General features: G+C 50.3%; 1 protein-coding gene across 7 annotated transcripts in view; it reads left to right on the forward strand.

The window, feature by feature from the left end:
- DLG5 (discs large MAGUK scaffold protein 5) overlaps window positions 1-10,248 on the forward strand; it is a 120,394-nt gene extending 110,146 nt beyond the window's left edge. For 4 of the 7 annotated variants that reach the window (XM_033842203.2, XM_033842204.2, XM_033842199.2 and 1 more), the window contains 4 exons: window positions 4,255-4,398; window positions 4,661-4,788; window positions 6,087-6,196; window positions 6,905-10,248. In XM_033842203.2, coding sequence (XP_033698094.1) covers window positions 4,255-4,398; window positions 4,661-4,788; window positions 6,087-6,196; window positions 6,905-7,142 — 620 coding nt within the window. In that variant the 3' untranslated portion in view covers window positions 7,143-10,248. The remainder of the gene's footprint in view (window positions 1-4,254; window positions 4,399-4,660; window positions 4,789-6,086; window positions 6,197-6,904) is intronic. The other 3 variants (XM_033842200.2, XM_033842202.2, XM_073793405.1) reach the window with 2 other exon arrangements.
- Window positions 10,249-26,171: the final 15,923 nt, after the last annotated feature.

Genomic DNA, 26,171 nt, shown 5'->3' on the forward strand with positions numbered 1-26,171 from the left:
GCCTTTTTCCATCCTTTTATCCTTTCCTGTAGCTTTATATTTACGTGGCTCTGCAGGCAGCATGTGGGGTTTTTTCCACCCACTGTGATACTTCATCTTTTTTTCATTTTATTGAGATATAATATATGTATAGAGAAGCGCACATACATCTACAGAAAAGTGTACATCCCGAGGCGTTTTCACAATTTGAACACACCTGTGACAGTCTTTCTCGTTTAATCAGAGTATTTAATCACTGATTAAATCATGGCTGATATATTTACCGTCTTCCAGTTTTTTTTCTGTTGTCCTGCCTGTTTTATGTTCCCTTCACTTCCTTTTCTTCCTTTTGGATTAATCAAGCATTTTTATTATTCTGTCCCCCCATCTGTTAGTTTTTAGGTAATCATTTTGTTTTACTGTGTGGTGGTGGCGGGGGGGTAGATTCCAGCAACCCTCATGATATATATCTCTGACCTACTGCTAACATGAATCATTGCTTTGACCGCTTCTCTATTAATTCTAAAACATCAGAGCACTGTGACGACCTCCCCCCCACCTTTTGCATTATCATTTTCATTTTACATATATTTTAAATCCAACAGTGTTACTGATTTGCATGTCAGTTATTCACTTATATTTATCCTCTCCATTATTCTTCATTCCTTCCTGCAATTCTCTTTCCTTCTGATCTTTTCTTTCAGCTGAACACTCCCTTCAGCACTTCTTTTTTTCCCATCTTAATTAAGATATAACTGGCACATAATATTGTGCGAGTTTAAGGTGTACAGGATGATAATTTGATAGGTGTATATGTTGCAAATGGTTTACCACAATAAGGTTAGTTTAACACATCCTTTACCTCATATAACTACCATTTTCTCGATGTTATGGTGACCTTCAGCATTTCTCGTAATGCAGGTTTGTTGGTGACAAATTCTCTATTTTTTTGTTTTTTTGGTCTATTTTCCCATCATTTTGGAGATTTTTCACTGGATATAGAATTTTAGATCGGTAGATATTTTATTTACGCATTTTAAAGATATAATTCATTGTCTTCTGCTTTCATTGTGTATCTGTTTCCTGGGGCTGCTGTAACAAATGTCACAAGCTTTGTGGTCAGCACAGCATACATTGATTCTCTCACAGTTCTGGAAGCCAGAAGTCCAAAATCAGTACCACTGGGCCAAGATCAAGGTGCTGGCAGGTCCACACTCCCGTGGAGGCTCTAGGGGGGAATCCGTTAGGTCCGTTGGTCTGTAGTGTTGTTCAAGCGCTGTTTCCTTATTGATCTTCTGTCTGGTTGTGCTATCCATAACTGAAAGTGGGGTATTGAAGTCCCCTGCTAATACTGTGTTGGTGTCTGTTTCTCCCTTCAGTTTCATCAGTGTTCACTTCACTTATCTGGGAAGTCTGATGTTGGGTGCATATATGTTTATGATCGTTGTATCTGTCTGGAGAAGTGACCCTTTTATCATGCTATAATGTGCTTCTTTGTCTCTTGTGGCAGTTTTTGTCTTAAAATCTATTTTGTCTGATACAGCTGTGGTCACCCCTGCTCTCTTTAGGTGCCCGTTCGCATGAATTATTTTTTTTCCTGTCCTTTCACTTTTAGCCTATGAATGACCTTAGAGCTTAGGTGAGTCTCTTGTAGACAGCATATAGTTGGATCTTTTTTATTTATGCATTCAGCCAGTCTACGTCATTTAATTGGGGCATTTACTGATATGGTAAATAGTACGTCCTTCCATACTGATATGGAAGGACTTACTATTGCCATTTTGTTAGTTGTTTTCTGTATGTCTTGTTGCTTTTTTGTCTGTCTTTTCCTCCTTGGCTGCCGCCTTCTGTATTTCATTGATTTTTTAAAAATTTTTATAGTGACATGTTTTGATTCCCTTCTTGTTTCCCTTTGTGTATATTTTATAGATACTTTATTTTTGGTTACCACTGCAGTTACATAAAACATCTTAAGGTTATAACAATTCATTGTAAACTGATGGTAGCTTAATTTCAATCCTGTATAAAAACTCTACTTTACATCTCTGGGATCCCGACCCCCCACCCCCTTTATGTTATGGATGATACCAATTACATCCTTTTTACATTATGTGAACATTAGCGTAGTTTTATTATTACCTTTATGCTTTTGGTTTTAATATCTATACCAGTTTTAAAAGCAGTTTTCATAACTACATTAGGTTACTTCCAGATTGTCTATTTGTCTGTGTATTTACCCTTCCCAGGGAGTTTTTTATTTTCTCTGGACCTCTGACTCTTGTTGGATTTAGTGCTTGCGAGATGCTCTGTAGCCCCCCTATGATTCTGTAACTATGAGGACTTCCGACAGAGCAGATTATTCGGGGAGGAAAAGGAATCTTCTAAATTGGTGCCCCTCAGTGTGGAATGTTAATAATCATTAGGGGAGGAGATGATTCTGTTCAAGTTAAGTTGAAGACATAGTGACTTAGTGTCTGTACACAGGGAAATGGATACATAGGTGCAGGGCATCCATCCCGTAGGGTGTTCAGAAGGAGTTAGGGAGATCAATGTGCATCACCAGGGACGCGGTTCGGAAGCATAAGACTGAGTAGAAGAGGGAGTTGCGGAATGTTGCATGTGTCCTGTATTTTTGCATGTATCATGATGCAAAAATGTATCTTGTCATTTTTGTTGAGCACGTGGACGTACATAACATAGTTTCTAGGTGTTTTGAGCCTGTAAAAGTCAACATGTGAGAATGACACCTGGAAGAGGATGTACTTTATATCCTTATAACCAACTGTGACGGTGGTTATGAGGAAACTGTTGATGACCAGGACTGGAGAAGAGGTGTTGGAGAGGATGCCTGGCTTTATCTGTAATGTTCAAAGTTTTAAAAGACGGGGTGTTTTTAATCTCTTCCTGGAGGAAGTTCTTTGCCCTGGGATTCCACAGAGCCTTCAGTCACAAGTATGCGGGGGGTCTTGGACAGTGAATGTGATCACCAAACCCTCCCCCTGCTTTAATAACGGATCACCTGGTCACCAGGTTGAGAAATGCTGTATAGGAAGCGATATAGACGTGCCTGGATAATCATCAGACCAAAAAAATGTGTGCGCTTCTGCCTGTGAGCTCGGCGTTTGTGGAGCCGAGCACCGCCCTGTGTGTTCACCTCTAAAGCTCTGCCATCTGGTCCGTCTTCCTTCGTCTCCTAGTCACGGGCCCTCCGGGCCGGACCTCTCGTTGACCCTTCCTCACAAGCCCACCTCAGGCGACCCTCCCCTCAGCTCTGCCCCTCCTCATCGCCACTCCCACCCCCCGAGGGTGAGGCTTCTTGTCCTGCTGCCTGGAGCTGGCAGGCAACTCTCGTATGGTTGTCTTGTTTCTTACCTGTTGCCGTCGGTGAGCCTGGTTAGAGCATGAGCTCTGCAGTGGCAGGGACTGTGCTTTCTACTCTTTTTAAAAGTGCTTCCGAGATGCCGGCATAGCGATTGGTACAGGGGAGGTGCCAAGAAGATATTTGCTTGCTGGTTTTTAGGAGGTCACTTCCTGCAAGGATTTTTTTATTCATTTGGTGGAAGGGGAGGTTTTTACTACATGTATCAACTAGGATATTGGTTTGACTGCTGTAACTGAGGCCAGACAACAATGGCTGAAGTGTGATAAGAAGCTTATTTCCCTGCCACATAAAAGTCTGAGCTGGTGGGGGGAATCCCTGGGAGGCAGCTCTGTTTTGGGGATCATAAGGGAGCCAGGACCCTTCTGTCCTGTGGCTCTGTCATTTCCTGAGGGTTGTTCTCATCTGCAGGATCAGAGCTGGCTCACTGCACCCGGTCCTGTCCATTTCAGCTCACGGGAAGGGGGAGAGTTTGCTCACCCCACGGGGCAGGCCTGGGTCACATGACCACACCTACCTCAGGGGAGGTTGCCTCTCTAGAGAGCAGAGAATATATACTAGGGGTGAGGGGAGGGTGCATTGGACACACACGGAAGCATTTGAGTGGGATGAAGTGCTGCAGTGTCTTGGGTGTCCGTGGAGCAGGGACACTCTGCTGGACTCCAGGAGCGGCCGGGCCCCGGTGTGCCCAGGGTATGGGACTCTCAGTGCTACAACTGGGCAAGTCCCAGACAAACCAGGGTGAGCTGGGTAGCTGGCTCCGGATTTGTGGAGTGAAGGAGGTGGGCCTCCCTGGGGTAAAAGCAAGGTCAGGGGAGCCGTGGGTCCCCAGCCCCTCCCCTTCCTCCCTCTGCTCCAGGTGGGTGTCCGTGACACTGCTCCCCTCTCTCCCTCAGATTCGGTGAGCCTTGCCTATCAGCGGGTCCAGAAGGTGGACTGCACCTCCCTGAGGCCCGTCTTGATCCTGGGGCCTTTACTGGATGTGGTGAAAGAAATGCTCGTGAACGAGGTGCCCGGCAAGTTCTGCAGATGCCCCCTTGGTAAGGGATGCCCATGTGCCTGCTGGGCTGTGTCTGTCCCTGTGTTTGTGTTCCTCCCCCTGTTCCCGGGCATGGATCCCAGGATGTTTCAGCGTCCCCTGGACTTGGCTCAGATCAGTGTGCAGCCTCTGGTTCTTTGTGCGGGAGCGAGGACAGCAGGGCTGGGTTCCTAAAGTCTCTTCTGCGCAGCGTTCTTCCTGGCACGTGCAGTGACGGCTCATGGTACCAGGGCATTCCTGATTCCTGTGTCTGTGCTTTGCAGAGGTGATGAAGGCCTCCCAGCAGGCCATCGAGCGGGGCGTCAAAGACTGCCTGTTTGTCGACTATAAGCGGAGGAGTGGCCACTTTGATGTGACCACAGTGGCTTCCATAAAGGAGATCACAGAAAAGGTACCTGTTGCTTCAGACCAAGGGATGGGAGCGCCTCTCTGAGTCCGGGGTTTGGACCCCAGTGCGTGTCCGGGCCCTGTACCTTTGCACATCTGCCCTGCATGTCTCTCGGACCTTCATGAGCTCGCCTGTGTCCCGTTAGTCTGAGTTAACCTACAGGGGGCTGGCCCCCGTTGCTTCTTGTGCTTCCGCTTTCGTGAGTAGGAAGCTAGTCCTGGGCAGAAGTCGCCCTGTACGTGTGTCACCTCTCCCTCTCTGAGGGGCTCTGACGAGAGCTTTGAACTCTAGGAAAGGCCCCTCGCAGGGGTTTCTACAACAGGGTCCCAGAATGCCTCTGCTGAGCTTGTGTGCTGAGCTGATGTGCCTCATTCTAGGGACAGGGGCACGGCTTCTGTCAGGGCCACGACCCTGCAAGGATAAGAGCCGTTGCCACGTGCCTTTAGGCTTGTGAACACGCTGGGGTCTGTTTGCCAGGTAGTATGAGGGGAAGTGGGGAAATCTTTTGGAAAAGCGTCCCTCACAAGCCTGAGGATGTGGGCGCTTTCTGGGCTGCATCCTTCCTGGGTGGTCAGTTTACCCCGCCAGGCTCTGGATCCCTCCTGTTACGTGAGGGAGTTGACTTCTTACAGCTGTCAGTGCAGACTGCCCAGTTAAAGTGGATGAGCCCCAGTCAGGGGTGCCCCGGCACGTCAGGAAGCCTGCCAAAGGGTGGACCCCCTCAGTGGAGCTTTCGGGGTGCCCGTGGCCTGCCTTTGGCTCGTACTCTGCCTGGAGGCTCGTACTCTGCCTGGAGGCTCAGGGGATTCATGGGATGCATTTCAGTCACAGCCATGCAAAGACCCACACTCCCCCTCCCCTGCTTCAGCCCCCCGCCGAGTCTCCGCATCTTCTTTTGCCTGGACTGGCGGAAGTGAGGTTTCTGGGGCCAGGTGGGGTAGCGCTTTAGGAAGCGCTTTCCTATATCTGGGTGAAGGCAGGAAAGGGAGTTTGGAGTAGGGTCGTCCAGACCCCGCTTGGCCCTGGTTCCCAGCCTGGACCATCATCACAGCTGACGGCTTGTGGGGAGAGATTTTCCCAGATGAGGTTTCCCCTCCATGTATCATGTGTGGTCTTAACGAAAGACCGGTTTTGCTGCCTCGTTCGTTGGTAGAACCTTGTATGTTCACTTACAGGGCAAGGCAGGGCAGTGTCAGGGGAGGGGTGGGGCCCATCGATGGCAGAGGAAGGCTGGAGTGTCCAGTGCTCCCGAGGCCCCGGCCACGCACCTGCCCAGGTGTTCACTCTCTCCCTCCCCCCAGAACCGGCACTGTCTCCTGGACGTCGCCCCCCACGCCATTGAGCGGCTGCACCACATGCACATCTACCCCATCGTCATCTTCATCCACTACAAGAGCGCCAAACACATCAAGTAGGTGACAGGCTCCTCGGGGGCTTGGCTTGGGGCCTTGCTGGGGAGGCGCTGCTGGCTCAAAGCCGTGGGGTGGGGGGCCCCTTGGCCTTGAAATAGGCATCCCATGTCGGAGCGGCCTTCCCCCTCGAGCCCCCATCTCACACTGAGCCAGGCATGTGAACCCAGCACAGCCCTCCCTCCACACCACTCTCCGCGCTGTTCGGATGCTGCCGCCGCTCCCTGAGTAGGTCCAGCTTTTCTGTCTCCCCTCCTGACTCCCAGCCCCTTTCCCCTTCTCCTGCCTCTCAGCTGGGCACTCACAACAGCACAGGAACTGGGTGGCCTGGCCTGGGTCCAGCTCTGCCAGGAGCTGCCTCGTGATGTGGACGGGCCTTTGCTCCCACTGGGCTTGAGTTTCTGTGCAGGTTGGGCTAACGGCTTGCCGAGGTCCTCCTCCACTTTGCCTTTCTGTGCTTCCGGGCTTCTGATACCTGCACTCGGGTGCCAGCTGAGGTGTCTGGTCTCTGTGTGCACACACTGGGGTTCCCACCTTGCCCCTCTCTGCCCGGAGCTCCCCGTGGAGCCTGCAGGCTGTGCTTTACCAGGGGGAGCCCATGGGGGCCCTGTGGTGGTGGAGACCCCTGTTACTCTGGGCAGAGAAGCAAAGAGGTGGGAGGGCCGGGGGGAGGTGAGAAGCTCAGCCTGGTTCCCTGGATGTCCCAACAGGGAGCAGAGAGACCCCATCTACCTGAAGGACAAGGTGACTCAGAGGCATTCCAAAGAGCAGTTTGAGACGGCTCAGAAGATTGAGCAGGAGTACAGCAGGTTCTTCACAGGTAGGTGTGCGTCAGGCCTGCAGAGGAGGAGCAGGCGGCGGGGACGGATGCAGGCTTCCCAAGGACGTCTTCCTAGAAGTGGTAACAGCCCGCACTTCCGGGGCGCCCGGTGGATGCTGGCACAGTGAGCACTTTCATCACAGCTGGTCTGGTGGCAGGCCCAGGGCAGCTTCAGGAAGTTGCAGGTCCAAAGGTAAAGTGCACTAATTCTGGCCTTGGGTCACAGTCTGGCCCTGTGTGGCGGCTGCACAGGCGCCCTGTAGCACAGCTCCAGCGTTCCCTGGGCGGCTAGCACGGCGGTGGTGGCCGTGACCGTCTGTCCCCAGCGCCTTCCAGGTCAGGCCAGTTTTGCAGTGAAGTTTGAAGATAAGCTGCACCTTCACTATCTCTGGTCTTTGAAACAAAGCAAACCAGGAGAAGCAGGGTTCCAGTTGACCAACTGCCATTTCACTTTGTGACTTTCAACCTCTTCCATGAAAGCAGTCATTTGTAGGGGGCATAATAACACCGTGGCCACAGAGAGGTGGAGACAGTGATTTTAATTAACTTGCGGAGAGTGTTGTGATCTAGTTCGGTGCTTCTCATGCAACATTTGGCCTCAAAACCCAGCCTTGGTGCTTCTGTCTACGTATGTGTCATGTGTGTTTGTGTTTTAATTTCCAGTCCATTACAGACCAGTATTTCAGTCAGATACATTAACAAGTACTAGAGGAGAGAACATTAAAAACTCCAAAACTTAACAAAATAAAAGTCTTGACTTTTTGTAAGATTCAACAGATGTAAAATTACTCTGTCACATTTCCATAGCAGTTTCTAAACCCTCGCTGTCCATTTCTGTGGCAAGCAGCCAGCGCTCGGCGCTGTTCCGTGGATCCCGCAGAGAGCCCTGGTCTAGTGTCTGCCGGGCTGTGGTGCTGAAAGCCTGCAGAGCAGGCCTGAGCCAGAGCTGGAGACATTCCATCATCTTTGCTGGGAATCTTCTCCGGGCCATGGGATGCCCAGCTTCCGAGACCCAACCTTGTCACCTGTAGAATCCTGCTGCCGATCGGACCATCACAACACAGCCCAGACTGTCTTCCAGTGTGCTGGGACTCCCCATTGCATGACTAGGCAAAGCAGCCCAGAGCATCATTGCAGTGGGGCCTGGCCATTCATGTGTGTGGTCAGATCCTGTCATCCCTGTTACAGGGACCAGGGCAGCCTGGCAAAATGGGACACCAGCCTTCATTTGAGCGTAAAATTTTAACATCCTATGGAACAGTTGCCGAGAGGGATAGGTAAAAAGCCGAAGTGATTTGCACTCAACTCTTTATTTTTCCTTTTCCAATTTCTCACTGATGGAAGAGAGTGAGAGGCGGGCGTGGGGCAGGAGGGCCAGGTAGCTCAAAACAGGCAGAAGGCCAGGAAGAGTAAAATGCGTTTATTTGCCTTCACCCTGGGGTCTTCCTCTGGGCCAATGACGTGTGTGTTTGGGGGCTCTCTTGCAGGGGTCGTCCAGGGAGGAGCCCTGTCGAGCATTTGCGCTCAGATCTTGGCAATGGTCAACCAAGAGCAGAATAAAGTCCTGTGGATCCCAGCCAGCCCTCTCTAGAACTCGGTGCTGGGGATGGCTGCAGCTTGGCCGCCGGCGTGACTGCCGGGCTCAGCTCTCTTTAGCGACTAAAGATAGACGCCTCTGTATATAAACGCGAAGGGGAAGGATCCATGAAGCAGGACTCCAGAAGCACCTCCTTTGTAGACAGAGGGCCGCAGACTCTGTTCCTCTCACTCGTGCGCTGTAAGACAGAAGACTCTGTAGAGGGGCTCGACACCAACCTTTCTCGTAGCCAGCTCATCAGAGATGCTGCAAAGAGAACCTTTCAGATCACAAGTTTACAAGCCTTTTCTAAGTATTCGGTTGTTTATGTTTACTTGAACGGCTCCATGTTGTCGCTGCCCAGCCCCTGCCCTTTTCCTCACTGTCGCTTTGGTGTTGGTTTTGTGCCTGTTTTCAGCGAGACGACTCTGGAGCCTCGCTGGGGGCCGCTTTGCTTTGGGAGGTTCTTGTCAGTGGGACCAGAGCTTTGACAAACTTCATGCTCCTTGGTGGTACCTCTCCTGGAAGGACCTGCGAGTGCGGATGCTTCGACCGTCGGCGGGCGCGGAACCAGTGCCTTTGTGGGGCAGACTCTCCGGCGGCAGTGTATTCCCCTCCTGCACAGAGGAGGGCGACTTGGGCCCGTCTCGCGGACGCGCCCCTCAGACTTCGTCTCCGGCCCTCTGCGTCCTCTTCTCGTCCACCTGCATCCATGATTCCAGCGTTCTCTCTGGTCCTCGGAGCTTCACGGGTTCACTGTGACACAGCCGGTTCCAGGCAGGGGGTTAGGCTGGGGCTGATGCATGCCACTGGGTCCTCTTTAGGTTCTGTGAACAGTGACAGCCTTTACCAGTGCAGACTTTGCAGGGTAATTCCTAAGCGCTCTAGAGTGGGGCGGGCACATCAGCTCTACTTGATATAAAAACATTCGTGTTTCAGACTTTGAGCAGAGAACCCTTGCGGAAGCTTAAGGATTAGTGCAGTCACTGTCAAAACTCAAAAAAAGAGAAACCGGGATCTATCTAGTTTTGGCTCCAGTGCTTACAGCATGAGCAGTGCTCCATGGGGATGGCTTTGTTTGGGGTTTGTGTGTTTTTTTTGTGTTTTTTTTTTTTTTTTTCTACCGCTTCTGACGCTGGATGTTTCTGGCTGAAGGTTTGATCTGGTTCCTCCTTAAACTGTGCGTCCTCTTAATAATAGGTACTGTACGGGGCTCCGGGTAAGTGTCACTGGGGTAGGACCTCTATTTTAATACTGTTCCTAACATTTCATTTTACTAGCAAGAAATCGCTGATTTCATTTTATTCTTTGTAATTCTAGACACTAGATTATAGTTTAGCCATAGTGACATTTTTTTAAAAAAGGGATATATTTTCTTGCACAGTTGTTCGAAAAGAGACACGTTTCAGTCCTCAGTGCTGCCCTTCGTTTCACAGGTACACGCGTTCTGGCTCAGACAACTGGGACCCCCTGCAGGCTGTCGAGGGGTCTCACTGGCGCCCTGCGGGGCTGCTGCTCTGGGCGGCGGGGGTGGGACGGTGATGGTACAGTGTGCACAGGTACTGTTCGGACAGACTGGGATTTTCTGTACTAAAACCTTCCTTTGTATCGAAAGTTAAACAGACTTTAGTACAATAAATAAAGGTCAATTTCTGTAACTTGTTGTGGTGAGGAGACCTGCATTCATTGAGTTTCCACCTTTCCCGCCTCCTGCCCTCTCTCTGTTGCTAAGTTTGAGGCCGCCTTCCTCCCCTGCGGCAGGTGGCTGGAATCGCCGCCACGTGAGGTTCTCGCCAGCTCTCACGATGGCCAGGAGCCCCTCTTAGCTGTGGCCTCAGCCCCTCTGACTCCCTCCTTCCCTCCCATGTGTCCCTCTGTCCAGCAGAGCTGTGGGTAGTGCGTGCGGCCAGGCAGCTGATTTGTGCAAGATTCAGATCCTGCCCTGGGGGCTCCCATTCAGATATGCAGGTTTGGGCTGGGCCGAGAAAAGCAAAGGGGGTTTGAAGGACGCCAGTGTCCCCTCGTGTTCTCAGTCAAGTCCCTGTCTGCCAGGGGGTGAGGCCCAGACCGGGCCCCCGGGGTGAAGAAGGCCGAGCCTGGCCCAGGGGCTGTAGTGTGAGACCACCCACGGCTCTCCTGGGTAGCCACTCTGGGCCTGAAAGTCTGTTCCAGGGTGGCAGGAAGGCTGGGAGAAGTGTCCAGGAGGCCCAGGTCAGAGCAGAGCCCTCCTCCTCTGCTCTGTTTGCTCGGAGGAGCTTGAGGGCAGACTCTCCTGGAAAAGCCTCACGCCGCGCCAGAGGCTGGGCCAGCAGGGGCCGACTCGGCGCCAGTGCCTCCCTGGTCATGGCCCACGGGTGCAGCTCCACTGTGGACCCTGCAGTTCTCACCTGCTGGTCCCTCTGGCCTTGCCTGCAGCCACAGGAGTCGCCGAGCTGCGTCGGACTGTGGCCGTGGAGAGGAGGGGAGGGCCTGTGCAGCCGGCCGGGTCCCAAGCCTGCCGCTCCTCGGCCTGCGTGAAGCCAGCCATAGGGTCGCCTACATCTTCTTGACAAACTCAGCACTGACCTTGGGGGAGGAGGGCGTGCGCCACGGCCTGGATCCTGTGACCCACCCAACAAATGCTCGTTTGAGGACATGGTTTCTTTTAAAAGAGGTCCATGAGGATGCCAAAGCCACGGCAGCCCACACTTGTTGCGTTATGAGTGATTTTTATTTTCTTCTTTAGACTTTTCTGTACTTTGCAAGTTTTCTGCGGGAAACGTGGTTTTCTTTTACAATCGCAGGGTAAAACCGCTACGCCTCTTCAAACGGAGGGCAGTTAGGTCGCTGAGCTCATAGACTGCTTGTTTCTGGATGCACTGAGGCCTTGCAGGGCTGCCCCTGGGACACCGCTGAGTGGCACTGGGTTGGGCGGGTGTGCAGTTGTGTTTGTCTCTAAACCGTGCAGAGCCCAGGCAGGGGCTGGAGGTGCGCAGCCTTTGCCCCCAGTTGGTGTCTGTCGTACACAGGCTCAGATCCTTCTGGAAAGGCACAGCTGACTTTCATCTCCAGCCTTGAGGCCTTGGACAGATCTCGCCTGGGCCTCCAAAGACAGTGCAGACGAGATGACCTCTGAGGCCCCCTCCCATGCTGACACCTGAGTTAGGGGCGCGGAGTGGGACTTCCCTCCTGGCCTTGCAGAGCCTGAGCAAAACCCCAGCTCTGGGAGCCTCGGCACACGTGACTTTCTGAGACTGGAGGAGTCCTTGACGCCTAATGTGCAGGAGCAGAAGCTGAAGGGGTCTGGACCGGGAGCCAAACACTGGCCCAAAGTCCTGGGCCTCTCTGGCCGGAACAAGGCTCTGAGGCTGACCAAAGTGGCTGGACAACTGGAGTTTGGGGCTGGGAAGCTGAGCTGCCGCCCCTCTCGGGGTTGACAGGGCAGAGGGCCACCCAGGTCACGGATGCCAAGGACGGACGGAGAGAAATAACGAGGAATTGCCGGGTGGGGCGCAGAGCAAGCGTGATCTCACAGCTGGGAGTGTGGCTGGCATGGAGGCGATCATCTTCTTGCAGGGGATGGGGCTCCGAGGCCCAAGCCTGGACAGCCGGGCCTTCTCCCCTGCACCCTTCTGCTGCTCTTCTCCCTGTGGCTTTCCTGGACCTTATTTCAATCATGCATGCTCTTTTTTTCATGTGCTCATACCTTCCAGAATGTAGTCTCTGGCTTCTTGATGGTTTTCCCCTTCAGGTCTCCTTGCTATTATGAGTTTATATCATTTTTTTCAACCGTGAAATGTGTCATACATACGGAAGAGCATATACAGTATAAATATACGGTCTAAAGAACAATAAAATGGACAGTGCGTCCACTGTTAAGGAACACTACCACTACTGTAGAAGCCATCTTAACACCCAACAGTAGCTGAATTCTCCACCTTTTCCCCCAAAGTGAGCACTGTACTGACTTGTGGTTTAATGATTTCCTTGCTTTTTTCTATTTTCACCCCCAGTGGAGGTGTTTTGAAACAATGTCGTGTGTGGTTTTGAAAACACTGGGCCTCAAGCACACACTGAGCTGTGAGGGCACAGGGCAGCACTGCCACTGTTTGATGACATTCGCCAGACAATATAATGGGCTCTCCGGGGCAGGGCGAGCCTCCGCTTCCCTGGGAACTTTGAAGAGCCCTTTCCCCTTGGGGAAGTCAGTGAGCAGGGACTTGAATGAGTCCTGGGGCGTGTGGCCGTGCCGTGTCTGGCAGAAATATGGTCAGAGGGCGTGGACCGCTGACTGCAGTTTTCAGGCTCACCACAGCCATCCTCTGGATTTCAGCAGTAAGCCAAAGCTGAGCACGTCTGTGGGAGGAAATGCTGGTTCCTCTTGCTGATCTGGAGAGCAGGAAGGTCTCCAGCGCATGTCGATAAAAGCCTAGGAGAAATAAGACCCGGGGCCGGGATCACCTTAACGTTCTGTTCTTAGCCGAGCCCTATGAAACGAGCAGAGGCTTTGGTGCTAACAGCTCTGGACGTTTCTGTCTTGAGTCCCTGCTCCAGACCAGACTTCTTGTCCTCTTGGTCTGGTGCCAGCCCTCGTCCTGGTACCTCCTCTACTTTCCTGAGAATTTCCTGGGAGTTTGCTTGATTTCTTTCTTTGACTTTCCTCTCCTCTCTTTTGATGGATCTCCTGTTTCTTGTGCTGCTTGTGAGGAGAAAGGATTAACCCCTGATCCGAATTCTTTCTTCAGAGGAAGATGACTCCATTTACCTTCTCTTAGGATTGTTTTCTAGAGAAGTTCTGGATTAAGAAAAAGGCAAGGTCTGTATCCACCATGGCCTGCTGATCGGCGCGTCTGGGTTGGGAGGCCTGAGGGTCAAAGTAAACTGACAGATAAACTTGCTGTCGGGTTTCCTCCTCGTCCTCCCTCCTTTCTGGAGCTTCCATTATTTATACGTTGCACACCCTGGACAGAGTCCCTCAATTTCTGACCTCCTATTGGCATCGTTTCGTCATTTTGCTCTTTTTTGGAGGGGATTCACTCAGCTGTATCTTTCGAGCCTTTCTGTTGAGTTGTTCAGCTTTTGCTATCCGGTTTTTGATTTCCAAGAACTCTTTCTGAATGTCATTTTTTTATATCATTCTATGCTTGTTTCTTGGATATAATATCTTCTCACACCTGAAGACAGATATTTTTTCTTCTCACGTAATTCTAATTCCTCCAAGGTTTAAGGTTTTTTTATTTGCTGGTAGCTTATTTATTTATTTATTTATTTTGTGGTCTGGGGGATACCAGGACTGGGGATACCTTGTCTTGTATATTAGCGCTTTAACCTCAGGTATCAGGTAATCCTTTTGTGTCAGCTAATGATTAATCATGGGCATTTAATTTAATGGTCCAGAACAAATGGGGAGGTGTGTAGTCTGAGTTTCTCTAGAGTGGCCTGGTTGGGCTGCTCACTGGGGAATCCTAGTGATGGTCTCCTTAGGTCTGCCTTCCGATTCCCCACAGGAGTCCTTCCACTCCTGATGGGATGGGTCGGCCTGGCAGCATCCCTGAGCCCACTGGGGAAGAAGGCGGGGAGACTCTTTGCATTCAGGAGTCAGTACGGCAGCATCCAGTCCCTTAGTCCTTTTCTCTTCAGTATGGTACCAGTTCTCTGATCTGTGCGCGGTGTCCCTAGTCCAGGAATCCTTTCTTACATTCTCCAGGCAAAAAAAACTCCCGGCTTCTTCAGCGTTGAGGGCAATGCGGTAGCCCTGTAGCTTGGATTGAATCATGCCTGCCCAGATTATCCAGGGTGCTCCCTTACTCTCTTCTTTTAAATTTATTTATTTTTTGGCTGTGTTGAGTCTTCGTTGCTGTGCACACGGGCTTTCTCTAGTTGTGGCGAGCGGGGCTACTCTTCGTTGCGGTGCGCAGGCTTTTCATTGCGGTGGCTTCTCTTGTTGCGGAGCACGGGCTGTAGGCACACGGGCTTCAGTAGTTGTGGCACGCGGGCTCAGTAGTTGTGGCTCGTGGGCTCTAGAGCGCAAGCTCAGTAGTTGTGGCACACAGGCTTAGTTGCTCCACGGCATGTGGGATCTTCCCGGACCAGGGCTCCAACCCATGTCCCTTGCATTGCCAGGTGGATTCTTTTTTTTTTTTTTTTTAAAGAAGGTGTTGGGCGCAGAGTTTATTAATTAATTAATTAATTTTTGCTGTGTTGGGTCTTCGTTTCTGTGCGAGGGCTTTCTCTAGTTGTGGCAAGCGGGGGCCACTCTTCATCGCGGTTCACAGGCCTCTCACTGTCACGGCCTCTCTTGCTGCGGAGCACAGGCTCCAGACGCGCAGGCTCAGTAGTTGTGGCTTACGGGCCCAGTTGCTCCGCGGCATGTGGGATCCTCCCAGGCCAGGGCTCGAACCCGTGTCCCCTGCATTGGCAGGCAGATTCTCAACCATTGCGCCACCAGGGAAGCCCCCAGGCGGATTCTTAATCACTGCGCCACCAGGGAAGCCCAGCCCTTACTCTTAATGTTGACTGATCGGGGCTTTAATCACATCTGCAAAATGCCTTCACGGTAACACACAGCTCAGTGTTTAACTGAATAACAGGACTGTGGCCTTGTCAAACTGACACACCAAAAGAACTGTCCCAGTGGGTTTACCAATAACTTACCTAACCAGTTCCCAACAAATGGGCATTCAGATTAAGTTTACTGTTGTTGTGTTTGTATATAGACTCACTTAACTTGATAGAAGCTTCTCTGTTGGGTTTATGGCTTACAGATAGGACATCAAGGCTTTGGGCAAGTTATAGGAGATTGCCTCAGCCCTTTCTTTTTGCCACGTTGCCTTTGGGATAAAAGCAGACTTGTGCTTAGTTTGGAGATGATCTTAGCTTCTCACAGATGCTACCTGCTCTGAGGAAGTTAACCATCTAAGAAGCTGCTTTATGCCTACTTGTCAAAGATGGACAGAGATGCCCTGAGGACTAAGCGACTGTGGGACTAAGAAGAGGGGCTGGCCGGCCCAGATGCCCACATGCAGACTCGACTGGAGGCTTCTGTGGGGCCAGGCTGCCCCCGAGCACGTCATGGGGTGTGCATCTCAGGACACACAATGATAATGAACAGAATCAAACAAAACCTGCTTTGAGCCCAGCAGCGGTGTGTGCTGGTGTTGGTTCTGCATGGAAATAAAAATGATAAATCTAAACTTGCAAGACATTTTGCTAGAAATGACAGTGGCTATTTTTGACCAACAGCTTATTTTTATTAAGATGATCTGCTCATAATTAGAGTGAAGCTAATATATGTTTAATTTGGGCATTTTACAAGTTTACATTTTCCTTGAAGTACAGTAAGTTGTTTTTACATTTTTGTGTTTGAAATACGTTAAATACTTCTGATAACATTTTATGATTTCTAAACAACTCCCTTGTTCCTAAAAACCAGCGTATTTTTTAAAGTTAGCTTTTGTGACATCCTGTGTCATCTCTTGTTTCTGTGTGTTGCAGGGTCTAGACTAAGCGAGTGACTCTCTAGGATGCTACTGCTTGAGGTCATCTTCATTTATGGGAAGTACAATTGATTAAAACCAAAAATCTCAGAGTTGAATCTGAAAGGCGTGTGTCTGTACACGAAGGTCCTTGTTTCAGGTCACAGCCCAGGTAATTGGCCCTTAAAAATGCAGAACATGGGATGGAAGCCCATCAGAAGAGCTTCTCTGGGTCCCTCGCAGGCTGCACACTCGTTTCCCCAACAGTCCAAGGTTGAGGGCCCAGGGATTGGGGAACTCTAGACTATTGGCCTCCGTGCCAGAGCAGGGCTTCATCCTTCAGTCCTGTAATAGCAGGCTTGACCTCCTGTGGGTTATATGGGTTATATGACGCTCTTGACGCTGCTGGTATCCCCAAGAGGTCAGGCATTACTGCTTACTATCCGACGACCCAGTCAGCAAGAGGCGGAGCGACAGCCTTAGCGTCTCATGCCCGTCTCTGGGGTCCGCGCTTTTAGCCGTGGCTCGCGCCCGTCTCTGGAGCTCCGTGAAGCAGCGTTCTTAATCCCCTCTCCTCGCGCACCAGGAAACAAAGAGGGAAGAAAAAGTCTCTTGCTTCTTCGGCAGGTCCAGACTTTTCCCCGGACTCCCTCCCGGCTAGCCGTGGTGCACTAACCCCCTGCTGGCTGTGTTCACGCCGCCAACCCCAGTCCTCTCCTTGCGCTCCGACCGAAGCCGGAGCCTCAACTCCCAGCCCCGCCCGCCCCGGCGGGGGAGCAGACAAGCCTCTCAGGCTGGTGAGTGCCGGTTGGCCCTGATCCTCTGTGTTGGAATCTCTCCGCTTTGCCCTCCGCACCCCTGTTGCTGCGCTCTCCTCCGCGGCTGCGAAGCTCCCCCCTTCCGCCTCCCGCAGTCTCCGCCCGCGAAGGGGCTTCCTAGTGTGTGGACACTTTTCCTCCTTCACAGCTCCCTCCCGCTGGTGCAGGACCCGTCCCTATCCTTTTGTCTCTGTTTATTCTTTTTTCTTTTGCCCTACCCAGGTACGTGGGGAGTTTCTTGCCTTTTGGGAGGTCTGAGGTCTTCTGCCAGCATTCAGTAGGTGTTCTGTAGGAGTTGTTCCACGTGTAGATGTATTTCTGGTGTATCTGTGGGGAAGAAGGTGATCCCCGCGTCTTACTCTTCCGCCATCTTCCCGGAAGTTCCTGTGCTCCTTTTGAGGCCAGGTGCGGGCTTCTTATCCCTTGTCAGCCCTTCCACCCCGAGACAGAAATAAGTGTAGGAGAGGTGAGATCCTTGGTAAGGGCAAGTGAGTCTCTCTGATCTCTAGGTATCCAGTCAGAAGCTCTCCTAGTTGTACGGCACAGCCATGGGCAACTAGATGGATGAAGAGCTAAGATGTCCTGAGGAAGCAGTAATAATAGCAATGAAGGCAGTTATGTGGGCCTTATCATGTGCCAGGTACTTCCCTAAGTAGTTCATATGTATTCACCTCCAACCCTATTTGGTAGGTACTATTATCCCCATTTACAGATGAGGAAACTGAGGAACACAGAAGCTGAGTAACTTGCTTAACTGACCAGTGGCAATGCCAGAGTCTGTGTTCTTAACTTCTCTTTTGGAACACCTGCCAGGCAATTGAGAAGGTGGTCATTCCCAACCCAGACCCGGGTGCCTGGGCCAGGCCCGGGAGGAGGTCCCGAGAAGTAGGTGGTTGTGCTAATCCAGCAAAGGACAAAGCTTGGCCAAGGGAAATGGGAGCCGGAGGAAACAGCAACCAAGCAGGAGCGGGAGGCTATCCTCAAACTCAGCTGGTCCTGCTCCAAAGTCATGCTTAACTGTGGGGCATGTGATTCCCCGGGGCAGTTCTCTGCTGGCTGGCTGATGCCATGGCTGGAGGCCTGAGATAGCCAGCCTTGCCAATGTCTACCTCCAACATGGAAGCAGGCTCGGCATTGGTCATTAGGGAAGGGCCAGAGAGGCTGTGACCCTATGCCCTGGTCATTGTGGCCCAATCTGCGGACAGAAGTATCTGTTCAGTTAGGACAGTGACACCAGTACTTAAAATGTCATCTTACGAGAGGACCTCAGCTTTTGAAACTTGCCAAGCTTGATGGCCTCTTCCCTCCCACTCCTCTGGCCCTCGCCCCCCGTGGACAATTAGGAAGTAGAGGTGATCCATTTCCAGAGTGGACACCATTGACTGTGAAAGAGGTAGGCTCCTTAAAAATCCTTTTAAGGAATTATTTTCAAGAAATTCTTTTTTTAAGAATTTAACTAGAAGGGACTGCTAGAAATATACCATCAGTTGCCTAGTGGAGTATATGTATTTTTCAAATGTTTTATCAACAAAGCTGCAATTTTCAGGTGACCTGCTACTGCTGTGTGTAGGTGGGAGCCCAAGTTAGGATCTTTGCTTGGGGGAAAACCTCCCAAGAAGCCCCTCTTAGCTGTGTCCATGTGAGATCAGTGGCAGCCTTGCCTCTGTGTGTATAAAAGGTCTCGAACAAAACTTCCAGGCTTCCAGGGACCAGGTGCTTCAATGTGCATTCCTCTGGGGAAGCAAGTTACTTGGATTTGCCCTTAGCCTTAAGCCTCTGCAGCAGAAAGTCACTGTGAAGAAAGGCTCTCCAGGGAGATGATGTCATGATGAGGGCTCTGGCTGGCCCCAAGGACAAGCTGAGGACACGACAGAGCCGCTGAGGGTACATGGGATCTTGGTATCTGCTTGTGACCTTGGTGGAGATCTGAAGCGTCAGGAACACCATCTTATTTGTGGGCAAGAGTGTCTTACTGTTCGGGGTCAGTGGTCAGAGGCAACAGTGTATAGAAGCAGCAGAAGTCATGGAAGCTAAAAATGGCAGCTGATTCCTGATTCTCGCCCCCAGGAGGCTGGGGTAAACAGGCTGAGCAACCTCGGGATTCTTGGGCAACTTTAGGGTGGTAGTTGGAAGAGATCCTGGGCAGGCCTACTAATCTGGAAAGCAAAAGGTCAGGCGTAGGTCTACATAAAAATGCTACAATAAAATGTACTGCCACCCTGATTTCATAGAGCAAGCCAAATGCTCACACAGAGGTAAGAGTCAGGTTCCCCGAGTCCCTGGGCTATCCTCTGAAGACTTTGCACGGTTCAGCCCTACAGCAAACCCTGATGATGAATCCTAAGACTTTTTAGGGAGACATGATGCTGGGCTTCAAACATCTGAAGGACCATTAGAACCGGGCCCAAGGAGAGAAGTTCCCAGAGGGAGAGGAGATTTCTGCTCAGCGTGGGGAAGAGCTTCCCGGCCACCGCACCTGTTTCATGGTGCAGCCCAGCGCTGAGACCCCAGGCCGGGTGATGGCTGGCCTGTGAATCAGCTAGGCCACGTGCTCCCAATACTGCCGGCCTCACCCTGGGCCCATTCCTGGCTGGGTTTTCAGGTTGCCACTCCCAACCTGTACACAAAAGTAGCCTGGGGAATCACAACAGCTCCAGACCCCATTCCCCAGATGTTCCTCCATGACTCCTTTCAGGTGGAAGGACCCCATGTCCAGGATGACATGGGACCCTTCTGTCTGCTCTCTGGGCTCCCCAGTCCCCAGGGCAGGACTGCTTCCATCAAAGGAAACCCAAGATGAGGCAGACTTCAAATTCTCTTCCTGCATTGACTCTTGGGAATGCATGTTTGGGTCCCTGAAGATAAACCCTGTTGGGAGAGGCTGAGAACACAGCCTAGGATGACCAGTTAGTGCCTACTTCTTAAAAATGACTTAATGAAGTCTTAATGACACTCCTTGGAAGTAAGAGAAAAGCAGCAAAGAGGATTGTTGGTGTGTTTCCACCCGAGGCTGCCTTCTAGAGAGAGATTCAAAGAATGACTGACACCTGCTGTCCTGGCTTCCTTAATAAGCCTGACCAAACTACTCGTATGAAATTAGTGGGAATTCTGACGTAGCTTAAGGTATGTATATTGAGTAAATCATTTGAATTTTCTCTTTTGTATGAAGCATTGAAATATTGCTGAAAACAGACATCCCTCGTAGATGCCAGAACTTACTCTTTCTTTCAAGCCAAGGGAGTTGGTGTTAAAAAGGGTTCTGCCTCTGAATCAGTGTGACCTTGATAAAGTCACCCCAGTTCTTTGGGTCTCGGTTTTCCCATCTGTAAAAATAGAGTTTGGGGAAAGGGAACATGGAAGACTCCCCCTAAGTGAGCAGTCAGCCTCGTGAGGAGTCCTTGACGATGTGGAGTCTGGGGAGGAGCCCGTCGCCAAACTGATGCCGATTGCCTACTGGCTCAGGGGCTGCTCGCCCTTTGGATAGGGTGGCTGGCACTCTGTGTGATGGTAGTGATGCCTGTTGGCCTGGACTGAGATGGGTTGAGTTGGGGTCATGGAGAAAGTCGTTCGGGGTTGAGCTGGGTCTCAGAATAGGGTCTGCCTGTAGCAGCTGCACTCTGACTAGGGCTGGGCCTCCCTCCTGCATCCCCTGTGCTTGGCTCCAGAGTCTTAGAGCAGAGCTGGCACTCCACTCTCTCCCTTCCCAAGGCCTTATTGCAGTAGGGGCGAGTCTTCCACTTCACTGGCTAATTTCCTCCTAAGGTCCAGTGGGCTGAATGAGAGTCTGATTATGACTCCTACACTTTTTCACGACTTAAGACACAATTTTGTGAAAATAAAAGCACTTCCCTGCCCAAGTTATACTGACCGGCAAAAAATTATTTCTGATCCATGATACATTTTGAGTTAAACATTACCCCTCTGAACTTATAACAATATGGCCTGAGTGAGCTTCAATTTCTGATTCTTTTTGAAATTGGATTTTTTTTTAAATCACAGAGATAATATATGCTTACTGTGGAGCATTCAAATAACACAAAAGAGTATAGTGTGAAGAAGCAAAGTCTCCCTTTGTTTCCAGAACCTTCCAGGATGGCTGGGCCCGTGAGCCATGGCCGCTGAGCCTGCACGTCCGGAGCCTGTGCTCCGCAACGGTGAGAGGCCCGTGTACCGGAAAAAAAAAAAAAAAAAAAAAAGCTTTTATCAGAACGCCGATATAAAAATTATATGTGCCTCCGTTATAGAAAAAAGGAGAAATTGTCATTTAATGGGGTTTTTGCGACATTGCCACTCCATGTCCTAAAGCGCTATGTGATGCTCTTACCATCCCTCTTGATGTCTCCTCTGTACGCCCTGCTGGTTAAGTGCAGAGCCTCCAGGTCTCATTCTCTGATGGCCCGGACCCCGCTTGGAACACCTGTCCCTTCACACTGTTTCCAGAGCACCTCACCCGTTATCTCTGTGATGGCTAGTGATGGTTCAGATCTGTTTGAATTTTTTTATACCATTACTTTAATTTAAAAAAAAGCTTAGGATCTCTAGTTTATCTCTTAGTTGAGAATATTTAACAACACCTCATCTGTATAAAGATTCTTTTACCTAGCAACCTCAGTTGTCTGAAACAGTCAAAAAAAGGAAAAGGAAAAAAGCAGTGAAAACAGATGCCAAAAGCCCATGCAGTAAACTTCATGACATTGCATTAAAAAATCCCAAACCCTTCCAGGCAGAAGTGTGTTTGAAATAGGCCTTGACCTGTGGGCATAGCATCTAGTAAAATGACAGGAAATGCGAAGAAGTGTCTGGGGGTGACTGTCAGAAGCCCAGGTCTCTAGACTGTTCCATCTCTTAGACAGCCTGTCTTCACGCTGGGCTGGGTGGACCGGGTTGTTATTCATCGCCTAAATCCGCATTGCCTCTTCCATCCAGAGACCCCCTCAGCCCTGGCTGATGGTGCAGATTTGGATTAGAGAATCCTTCCTTGTCATGTCCCACCCTCCCTGGTTCCTAACTGGCCCTTCCAAGTGCCAGTCATTGCTCTTATTCATTGAACACCTGCATGTGCTGGGCACAGGGGAACAAAGGTGAATAAGACATGGTCCCTGTCCCGAGGAGCTCGCAGCCTTGTGGGGAGAGAGGCCTGCCACGCAGCTATGCGTGGATGCCTGAGTGCCGTGGTAGAGCTCTGTTGAGGATTGTTCCCATTCAGGGATTTTCTAGCTGTCCTGTTTATGCTGGATATGGGACAAGGGCGGGCCCTAGGGCCACGATGGCTCCTACAGGTAGGATCCCTGAGTGCTTCTGGGCAGAGGTTCTGTCACAAGACGAGTGATAAGCAGGAGATGGGGTGGGCAGCTCCTGGAACCAAGGGCCTGTGAGGCAGTGGGCAAGTGTTGTAGCCCATCTCTGCAGAGAGAGCCCCTCCTTGCCAGCATTATTTGAGGTGCTGGGGGCCATGGTAGTTGAAAGAATACAGAAATGGGGCAGGATGATGGATTGCTTGTCTGGGGAAAGGGATTCCTGTGAGTTGGGTGAGTTTTGGTCAAATATAATGAGCCATTAAGAATAGTAAGAACTCGAGATGAAGAGCCCAAGGGCCCATGCTTAACCCCAACAGACATTCTCTACAGATGAGATCAACTTTCTTGCTCAAAAATGTGCCCGTGCACTTTGGCAGAGATTGGCTGTGGGGTTTGGAGCACATAGCCACATGCATACCACCCCTACAAAGCAGGAAGGTAGTTTAGATGCCAGCATTTGGGGTTGACTCTTGGGTTTTTGTTTTCGTTTTTTTTTGGTTGGCAAACAATATTCTTTTTTTTTTGGCTGCGTTGGGTCTTCGTTGCTGCGCGCGGGCTTTCTGTAGTTGGGGCGAGCGCGGGCTACTCATCGTTGCAGTGCGCGGGCTTCTCATTGCGGTGGCTTCTCTTGTTGCGGAGCATGGGCTCTAGGCACGCGGGCTCCAGTAGTTGTGGCGTGTGGGCTCAGCAGTGGTGGCTTGCGGGTTCTAGAGCGCAGGCTCAGTAGTTGTGGAGCACGGGCTTAGTTGCTCTGCGGCATCTTCCTGGACCATGGCTTGAACCTTTGTCCCCTGCATCGGCAGGTGGGTTCTTAACCACTGCGCCACCAGGTAAGGCTGGCAAACAATATTCTGAGGACAAAGAATTGGAATGGCTGTAAGGAAAGGTTTTCTAATAGAAATGTTTAAAAATGGTGCAGGATTCCTTGAGAGGTACTGAGCTTTCTATCCCTGTAGGGATTTAGGTGTAGTCAAACAGTGGATGGGAAGAGTAGGGCAATTAATAAGTTTGAGCTTCCCCACCAAACTTAGATCTAAAATTAAAATCCTATATACAGCCTTGAGAGGACACTCTAATTTCCCTACTGTTAGAAAGGATTCCTTTTCAGGATTAAGCATGGGAAGCAAACACATTGTTGAGATAATAAAGGATTCTCTACCTGACATGCAGGAGACTTCTTGTTCTAGGAGTTACTTCCTAAAATAACCAACTTGGAATATTTGTTCATCTAGTAAAGTAGTATCCTTATCAAATAATATTTATAAATAAAAAGTGCTGTGCTTGCTGTTACATAGAAAGGAATATCTGCCTTCTAGAAGCTTGTGTTTTAAAACAAACTTTTTTGAAGACTGGAAATGTTTTCTTTTTTTTTTCAAGTTCAAATGTGTACCAGAAGGCTACTTTTGGACTTGGGCTTCTGAAAGATTGAGCACGTGGCTCAAACCCCGGTGAGGGTTCTCTCTTCTCCTTCTCCTACCTGCCTGCCTTGAACGTGGACTTACAGAGCTGGGAAACTGAAGGTTATACTGGGCTGGGGGAGCGGGTGTCACTCCACTGCTTCTGGATGGACCTTTCTGTGTTGCCTGGGTAACGCATCATCCAGCTGACATTTTGATGGAGCACCGACTATGCCAGCCTCTCTTCCGAGTACTCAGGAGGCAAGGGCCCTGGCTTTACGATCCTGGAAGCTATCTGAGGCTGGTGATGCCAGAGGGTCCATCACCATACACAGAGTCATGGTGGACACTCAGCCAATCCATGGCATTTTTCTCTTGAGGTTGGGGAAGAGTATCTTCAGATAAAACTTCAGTTTAGGTTGTCTAATCAGGAGATTAGGAGGAGTGCAGAAGACAACTAGATGCCTAGCTGAATGCATCTGCTTTTCTCCTCTAGGTCTGAGACATGTATCAGGAGCTGAATAGGGCCTCAACCCAGATCCAAGTCTTGGGGCAGGATATGGAGCTACTGACATTTGTATAAAAGGACCTGAGATCCAATCTGGGCAAGACCCATCGAAGAGAAGGAGAAATTATAAGGGAAAGGGGGTTGTCTTTTGAGAGTGGAGTTCAGATATCCCTGGCAATGCCCCTGCACCCTAAAGAGTGAGTGGAATAGCATCAGCCAGCAGAGGTCTGGGTACCATCGTGAACAGCAACGTCTGTGAGACTGAAATCCATGGAGAGGGGAAGGAGAGCTTAAGATGGGTAGATGGGACGTCTTCGGGCAGAGGGGGCTTTTAGCTTTCTTTTGCTTTGTACAAGAAAGTCACTTGAGGCACTCAATGAACCTTCACTGAGGGGAGTCGAGGCAACTGGCTTTGTGCTCGGGTGGAAGGAGCTAGGATACAAAGATGAACAAGGCGTAGTCTCTGCCCGAGCCCATTGGTGAGGCAGGCATTACAAAACATGGGAAAATGGCTACACTCGAGCCCTGTGAGAGAGAAACTTGCAGAGAAAGCCTAGCAAAGCCTCACATTTAAGCTCAAACTTAAACACAGTCAAATTGGCCAGGCAGAGTGGGGATGGGCCAGTGGAACAGCTGGTACACAGATCTGTTCTCATGGAGGAGCAAGGTGCCTTGAAGAATTATGTCTAGAGAGCTGGAACCAAGGGCCCAGGAGAGAAGGGAAGAGAGGGGTAGACATAGGGACAAGGTTTGGAAGTGCATTCCATAGGCTATCATTTGGAAAACTATTGCAGTTTTAAAATGAGCATGGCAGGATTAGATTTTTTTTTTGGGGGGGTGTCTTCCCAATGGATTAGAGATGAGTGACGCTGGGTCAGAGGGAGGAACCAGTTAGGAAGCTACTGGTAAGACAAGAATAAATTGAGTGTTCCTAATGATGACACCTCGGTGATGAATCTATTTAGAAATGCAATATGTTATGGATTCGGGGTGGCTGGCAAACTTTTTCTTCCTTCCCTGTGGTTTCCTGACAGTTCTTCCTTTCTGACCTTTTTTCTTCCCTTATTTTCTCTTAGTTTTTCCTGATACATAAGCATTAAGAACAAAGATTTTCGGGCTTCCCTGGTGGCGCAGTGGTTGGGGGTCCGCCTGCCAAGGCAGGGGGCACGGGTTGGTGCCCCGGTCCGGGGGGATCCTGCGTGCCACGGGGCGGCTGGCCCCGTGGGCCGTGGCCGCTGGGCCTGTGCGTCCGGAGCCTGTGTTCTGCGGTGGGAGAGGCCACGGTGGTGAGAGGCCTGCGTACCGCAAAGGAAAGGAAAAAAGAAAAAAAGGAGGGGAAAGAAACCCCAAAAAACCAAAGAATTTTCCTCTGAGAAATCCTGCTTTCAACCCATTTAAATATATAGTGATTCTACTCTCAGAGTAGTTGCTCATTATAGTCTTGATTTTGTTTGCTGCTTGAGAAGAGACTTTTAGACTTCTGTTTTCTTGTCATGTATCTTGTTTTAGTGTTGTTGAGACTTCAATTATTTATGACTAGGTCTGTAATTATAGCCTCAAAAGATTGTTGCATTTTGGAATTTGCGATTTTCTGTGGTCTGATATTTAGTTCTTGAGTCCTTTTTAACAGTATTGCGTGCATATGGTCAAAACCCAAACATTCTGAAGAACATCCAGTTCAGATATGCCTCCCTTGCTCACTCTTGGGACTCAGCCCCCAGTCCTGTCCCCTTCCCCACAGGCCGCCATGTCTCAATGAGAACTGCTTATGTTTCCAGGGAATTATTCAAGAGAGAGTACATGCAAGTAGCAACAAGCAGATGTGTGCCCGAATTCCTTGGTTACCTAACTGGCGTTTTTGTTTGTTTCAGTTGCTGATGTCTATCCTGCCTTCACACCTGAGTGGGCCCTCTGGGCCCCGGGCTCCAGGAGGTCAGACAAAGGCAAACTCCTTCCTGGGAGATAGGAAGTGGTGGTTGGAAGAGGTCAGGTAGACTTCCCAGCTAAAGTATGTTTGAAATAGGCCTTGACCTGTGGGCATAGCATCTAGTAAAATGACAGGAAATGCGAAGAAGTGTCTGGGGGCCCAGCTCTCTCTGTTCCATCT

This window comes from Tursiops truncatus, chromosome 16 (genome assembly GCF_011762595.2).
Source record: "Tursiops truncatus isolate mTurTru1 chromosome 16, mTurTru1.mat.Y, whole genome shotgun sequence".
Taxonomy (NCBI): domain Eukaryota; kingdom Metazoa; phylum Chordata; class Mammalia; order Artiodactyla; family Delphinidae; genus Tursiops; species Tursiops truncatus.